The sequence below is a fragment of the Hippocampus comes genome, unplaced genomic scaffold (assembly GCF_001891065.2).
Source record: "Hippocampus comes isolate QL1 unplaced genomic scaffold, H_comes_QL1_v1.1 scaffold275, whole genome shotgun sequence".
In the NCBI taxonomy this organism is placed as follows: Eukaryota; Metazoa; Chordata; class Actinopteri; order Syngnathiformes; family Syngnathidae; genus Hippocampus; species Hippocampus comes.
The window spans coordinates 695,152-702,643 of record NW_017804971.1 but is presented as its reverse complement, the minus strand read 5'-3'; the positions used below and the strand labels follow the sequence as shown (position 1 = coordinate 702,643).

The window sequence follows — 7,492 nt, the reverse complement described above, 5'->3', positions numbered from 1 at the left end:
CAGCTGCACTGGTAGGAAAATATATAAACATCAATATGCAATACTTCTACATATATCTCTAAGTGTTTACCATTCCAAATAATGATCTCTGTTAAATTAAATTAAAATTAAATTCTTACAAAATCACAATGTCCCAGTCTAGGAAATCACAATGTCCCATCATTCCCTGCGGGCACCATATTGGTGACCTTGCACTCGTTGTACAGTACACTTAAGAAAATATCAATACGATATGGCGCAAGATGGCACACTCTGCCATACTCTCTGGTTTTCATTTGATTGTTTTTCTAATTACGGCCTACAAGTATTTTCTCTCAACTGCATTTATAAGTTTCCTCTTGCTTTAGCACAACTTAGTGATAAACTATGACAAGTACTGACATACAAATTTGTGTTATACTGTATTACTGGTATAGGAACTGAATTATTGGATCTAATTCTAAAATGTGTATTAATATTGTGGACGATTAATTTTGTCTGTTCATAAATACATTGTTCTTTTGCAAGCAAGTAAAAACAGTTAAACGTAAATACTTGTGGACTCCTATGTTTCATCTAGTGCACAGAGACCACAGGGTTCTATAATAACACAAGCAATGGTGGGTAAAAAAATGCTTACAATGTTTTTTTTTTTTTTTTAATTGAAATGATACAATAGGAGCTGCCCTTGGCCTGGAAGCAACAATGTAAATGTCTTGATACAAATAAAAATATCTTGACATATTTCTCTTTGCTTGTCAACAACTTGAAATCAGGTCAGCGGAGCAAATCAATTTCGAAATTAATGGACAGTACATAATACATTTTGGATTTGCCTGCTAACTTGGTCATTGCAGGTTATTAAAAAAAAACATTTCAAACACGAAGGAAATGCGAATTTTCAGGAGCTGAAATTGATGGAAAATATTTACAAGGCACCGGTCATATTGGAGCCATTCGTCCTGATAGTACAAGGACCACATCCTCATTAGTGCTTGTGTTTTCATGGAGAAACAGCTATGTGGTGACCCCAAATTGAGCCTGATGGCACGGGCCTCACAGACTGATCACTGAGTGATTGTATCAGGCAGCACAATGTCAATATTTATCCCTCACACAGTCAGGATTAGTGCTGCGTGCTATGATTCCCTTCCACACGATTGAGCACAGCACTAGATTAACCGTTTCATGGCTGATGTGATGTGATCCTCTCTGTCACTGGGATGTATGTGTGTGTGTGTGTGTGTGTGTGTGTGTGTGTGTGTGTGTGTGTGTGTGTGTGTGTGTGTGTGTGTGGTCTGTGAATGCTAAGACTGCTGGCCCACATTCTGGTTGAACCTCTTAACATGAAAAATAGTGTTCAGCGAGTACTCAAATGTCTTCGACGTCATAACACTATATTTGCTCATGGACAAATTCAACTCTTTGCAGGCTAAAGAGAAATCTTTTTACTTGTATTTGACCATCCAAATGTCAGAGCTCCAATATGTAACCCTGTCTTTCAGTGTATTTCTTTCCCTTTGCTTTTAAACAGACCCAGCAATTTTGTGGTCAACACCCCTCGGGTTACATATTGAACAATAACATGAGTTTCTCTTTAACTTAACTTCCAAGGGAATTATGTATTTCCAATCACTGCATCTTAATGGGTGCAAGCTATTTTTAAGGGGACGTCAACTCCAAAATTGTCTTTGCAATAATGCGTCGCATGGAACCCAACTAGTCTAAATATGGCATTCTGATTAATAATGGGGTTGAGGATATGAGTTAAGCAGGAACATTTGCTCGTTTTTGTCCATCTCAGGGGACCAGCCATTTTGCCACTTGCTGTCAACTGAAATGACATCACAGTTGCTCAGGGTTCAGGTAACAACCAATCACAGCTCACCCGTTTTCAGACGCTGAGCCATGATTGGCTGTAACCTGTGAGCTGTGAGGTAATTTTCCACCAATCGAAAATGGCAAATGGCCGCCTCCTAAGATGGCGAAAAACGGGTTGATTTTCCTGCTTAATTCATATTCCACAAATGCTATATTAATCAGAATGCCATGTTTAAACTAGTGGAGGTTCATAGAACATATGATTGGGAAGAAAATATTTGAGTTGACTTGCCCTTTATCACAAAAATTGTGTCAGTGTGGTCCATAAAGGAATGAAACATTAGTCAGTAAAACATAATATACTGCATTATAAAAGAAATACACTAAGTCATACATGAGGTATACAATCCTCAATGGCATTGTATTTAAGGGGTGTTTCAAAATGTCCACCAAAAATACAACAGCATGGTCTAAACATATATATCTAAATGTCAAAATTCGAACAAGGCTAATAAAAGAATATTTAAACATGAATAAAAAAGTACAATAGGATAAGCGGCTCGGAAAATGGATGGATGGAGGGCTGGATAGTTTCCTTCATACTGAACAGGCCTTTCAGCACAAAAATGATATTGACAAGTCAAAGCAAACGTGCTACACACTTAAAAGTGGTCCTACTGTGACTCCATCAACACTGTGGCTCAAAAACTTTGAATGCATTTACTCTTGGTCAGGTTGAACGAAATGAATCAGGCCACTCAACTAAAAACTCTCTAACTACTTCAAGATTTAAGGACATGAAAGAATGGAGTGTCGTACTTCCAGCATTTTTCTTCCCTCAGGCATCAGGGTTGACATTCTGGCCAATCAAGCGTGTGCTGTGCGGCGAGCTCTCCACCCCTTCCTCCAACTGCGAGAGAGGAACGATGAGGAAGTGTAAAGGTGTGAGAAAACCAATAACCACACACACACACACACACACACACACCTGTTCTTTGTAGTAGGTCTTTCCACAGGCCAGCAGGCCCCTGAGAGTCAGTCCTACGATGAAACACCACACAGACAGGCCACACTCTGCTGCTGCCAACACAGCACTGGGGAACCATATCGCCAGGGTGGTGTCCTTATGATATATTGCAAAAAATTAATAATAACAACAACAATGGTGAAAAACAGCAACAAATATAAGGACACTTGCCAGAGTTTATATTAGGCTATAATGTCTTCTTTGTGTGTTTTAAATATTATACTACCCCCAGGTGGCCATGTCGCACAAATCGGAAGGTGAGTCGTGTTATATTGGTGATATTGCTTGTATGAAATTTGTCTGCGCATTATTCATTATTTGAAGAAATATGACTCCTGGAAGTCGAAGATAATTTCCCATTGGCATATCGATGGGATTTTACTTTGACTCAAGCATTAGCACTGGCGATGTTTCACAAAAAAAAAAAAACAAAAAAAAAAAAAAAAAAACATTTTGGTTAAATATACAATGTGTGTATTTCGATTGGTTGTGTGTTTAGATTTAGCATAAACTCAAACTGGGGTGTCATTAAACATTAAAAAACAACTGTATCAAAACTTAGAGAGAAAATAGATAGATTAATGCAACAAGTATTCAAGGATTCTTGAAAATGTCCAGGAAATGCTCACTGTAGCTGATTAACCCTTTACAACCTGAGCTATATGTGTCGGCGCTGACACGTGTCTGCGCAGACACGTATCGCCGCCGACACGTATCACCGCCGGCACATGTCCCTGCAAAAAGTGTCGCTGCCGACACGTTCTGAATTAAAGGGTTAAAGAATGGAGTGGGTATTATATGTGGTCCAGGTGTGATATTTTGCCCAACCCTGGTCTACAGTATAAGCTATCCATTCTTCTCATCATTATCCATGAAAAAAAAAAAAAAAGAGTTGAAACTTACATAAATGCGTGTAGTGTCGAACGGGCATTGTGCGCTGACGGGAGAGCGAGCGTTGGCAGGCACCACTGTGTCGTTACACCCTCGCATCAGGCCCTGACCATTGTGAGAGACCGTCACACCGATGGCCATGAGGAGGCCGACGCAGCACGCTGCTGACAGTAGGGCATTCAGGAACGAGGCTAGCAGAAGTCCAACGTGCTGGAAACACATAATGGCAACATCTTCAACGTGTTCTCAGTTATACCAAACAGTGACGGCTACGATTCAAGTTTGATTCATGGTGACCTAGAAGTCTTACCAACTTAAACATACGAAGGTTCCTCGACACCACAATGGCGATGATCCCAGTTGCAATGCTCTGAAATATCGAGACGCTTACATAACTCTCTAAGCAGAACAAAAACAACTGACCATATTAATCTACTGCCAAAAGCAATATATGTCTGGAGTACACACACACACATGCACACACCCACATGCACACACCCACATGCACACACACAATTAGGGCAAAGTTCACCCCGATGATGCTTTTCTGATTAAAGTCATTCAAACATTCAAGCCGACAACTGTAAATGTTCAATCTGCTCAATATTTCCGATTGCAAACATGCGCGTGGCCAACACAGAGTTTAGCTGAGCCAGAGACACCATGACTGTGACATGAAACACGATGCTAGATGTTGGTACAAACGTGATTGTTTTTTATGACATCGCCCCAGTCATTCACCACAATAATAATGACATAGAGAAGAATTTGCAACAGTAATGTAGTTACCTAAAAAACTAACAATCTTCTATTTCTTCTTCGATTTCTACTCTTTTTCGGTAAGCATGGATGCCTTAAAGTTACATCTGCTGTTGAGTTGATAAATTCCACTGGACAATATTTGAGGAAATATGGAAAGCATTGCACTGCTTGATATTATGCTGCATTAAAAGCAAATTTAAAAAAAATATATCATAATCACATATTTTTGTTGTTTCTTATTCCATTGTTGTTCTGTAAAGGATTGTTTACTGTGTAATTATTAAGTCAAAAATTTTTCCCCCCCAAAATTTGTCTCTTTTACTTATTGAATGCATGTTGAAATGCCCTATTATATAACATCGGTTAGGGAAATAAACTTGTCTTCTACTACAGTTCCACATATGATAACAGACAATGTATTATCTTTCGAAATAGTGGGTAATTGTGCCATCGTGATTACTTTCTGCTTAATGTGGCAGCACAACATAATGGAGCAATGTGACTGTACTGTCGAACTAACTCGTTACTAGGCAGGCTCCGTCTGGTTTTCCCCACTAAAGTAAATGCACTGGAGCAAAATTCATTAAACAGGAAAAGTTCTACCTACATTGTCTTAGTAAGTTTGAAACAATGCAGGAATGAATACTTGAACTCACCAGCAGACCTGAGGTGACAGAAATTATGTTAACTGCTGTGTATTCTGTGGTGATTTCTTGGCTTGGTTTAGAAATGTGTCGCAGGACACTGCCGTGGACTATAGCACCAAGGATGAAGTTAATATGGCCCACCAGGATGAGCGCTAAACCTTTTCGCATCAATCTCCTTGGTCCCTTTTCCTTATCTGCAAATACAACACAAGCCAAACGTGCGTGACATACTAAAAGTGTGCATTTAGATTTACTGTACTAACAAAACATTTCACTTTTTTTTGTATCTCTTTTGTGTTTCTTCAAGTGTCCGTGGCATGTACTTTATCATAAAGAATAAACACTCGCGGGCTACATTAGTTACAATTATCCATTCGTCCATCCATCACCCTGCAACCTCTGCTCTGTGAGGCTGACGTGCAAACCAGTCGACTTCCACGCCGCTCTCGTTACATCTACTGTATTGGGTGACAAATCTGACTGAACTTTTTTTTTTTAATTACAAAGAACACTTTAAAAAGACAAATCCTTTTTGTCCCTCTTCTGTTGCTAAATTAGAAGTTAAAAACATTGTCCACAGATATGAAATTAGTATGTGACAGAGTATTACAATTAAAATGTACAATTAGGTTAATGGTGCTATTCTCTCAACTCAACTGTATTTACAGAGCACTTTCAAACAGCCATCGCTGCATACAAAGTGCTGTATAAAAAATTCTCAATTAAACTTTCAATGCAGGAGGAAAAAAATATTTAAAAAAAAATCAAAAGGAAGTGTTGATGCTATATGTTGTTTACATTTTTTGTATAGGTAAAACAATCATAATAAATTTTGTAAATGAACTTAATATACATTGATCAGCCTTGTGATGAGGTTGCAGATAAAAACGTTCGGCTGGGGAATTGGAGCACCAGGAATTAAAATAAATAAATAAAAACAGACGTTACACATGAAAATAGATAAAAAAAATAACAATAAAATTATTCAATATAACACATTCATTTAACAACAGTTTTATTGTTGGAGTGTGCAGTAATGTGTGGAACTGCACACTAGATCAACCGAGAGCGAGAAATTATGTACGGTATTTTTTCCAAGTGGTCGGAAGACATAAAACAATTCACAATACACAAATTAGATTTGAAAAGTGACTCACTTACTTGCTGCATCTCCTCTTTGAAAGTAGGCCAATTATTTTACATGAATCCACATTCCGCATTACAAAGGAGCACTGATGAGATGTGAAGCTTTGACCACAGTGAAGCTTATTTGTTTTTACAGCCTTTGTCGTCACTCCCTGAGGGGGGGAACTCCTTTTTATTTATTGCACTTACCGTACATGTTTAATGATCAATATGCCTTTGAGCACTGTTTTAGGTAGAATGGATGAGTGAGCGGATACGTATAAACACACTATAAAGCAGGTCGACTCCACCATGCAACGTTTTATTGACCGACTTATTTCCACTTAGTAGGCCTGCTCGTCGTGAACGCGGGCAAAATATACCGAAACCGTCGAAAGCGATAGACACAAAGCAATAATAATAAGCAAAAATTACAATAACTCACCAAAAGCACACATTTCTTCTTTTCGGGAAGGTGGTTTCCTTTGAATCTGAGATACCGTAAGGATGTCCTGAGTTTACGAGCGACTTTTCACACCAGCTTCCCACAGTTTGCGCTGTCCACTTCCTGTATGACGTCACAAACCCACCTGACGCTTACCTGCTGAAAGCGCTTGCTTGAGATATCATTCGGTACACTTGCACCCAGTGAACTGTTGAGCTGCATTACAAGTTGTAACAACATAGCTGCTCCTCTTGTTTTATGTTGTCTTGAGAGGGAAGAAATTTCATCTGTGCTGTATACAGCACATTTGACAATAAAGTTGTACTTGACTTGCTAAGAAGTGAGTATTATCATTGTCAAAGGCAGACTTGAGTAGAACCTAAGTACTTGGGTCTCGGGTCCTCGCTATGGCAGGACACACGATGTTTCGCTGTTACGAACGGAAGATTTCACGCGGTATAAGAATGCTCTGTTCCCATTGTTTTATTCTACACTAACGACCTGGCTGTGCATGCATCATCGAGCTCAACATTAAAATTAAATAACATAGTAGGATTAACTGATGCTGCCAAACAAAACGGAAAAAAAAAGATACAGGTTTTGTTCTTATTAACTACATTACGCTTTATTATTTGCCATTTTACATCACAGTTTGGACATTTGGGTCAATTAAACTATTTCAATATCAGTTCGACTCAAATGTAGCTGAATAAGGGTTTTGATAGTTGGCGTGTTCCGACTTGTATACAATTACACGTTTGGACAGCGAAACTCCGTCGTAAACCGAGCATTCCT

General features: G+C 38.8%; 1 protein-coding gene across 1 annotated transcript; it reads right to left on the bottom strand.

The window, feature by feature from the left end:
• Nucleotides 1–618: 618 nt before the first annotated feature.
• Nucleotides 619–6,842, bottom strand: krtcap3 (keratinocyte associated protein 3). Its single transcript, XM_019891426.1, has 6 exons — nt 6,698–6,842; nt 5,137–5,321; nt 4,029–4,088; nt 3,731–3,928; nt 2,789–2,923; nt 619–2,710 (listed from the first exon to the last, which is right to left on the bottom strand). Exons 1-6 carry the CDS (start codon nt 6,708–6,710, stop codon nt 2,639–2,641), a joined length of 663 nt encoding a protein of 220 aa, XP_019746985.1. The 5' UTR covers nt 6,711–6,842; the 3' UTR covers nt 619–2,638.
• Between the last annotated feature and the right edge of the window lie 650 nt (nt 6,843–7,492).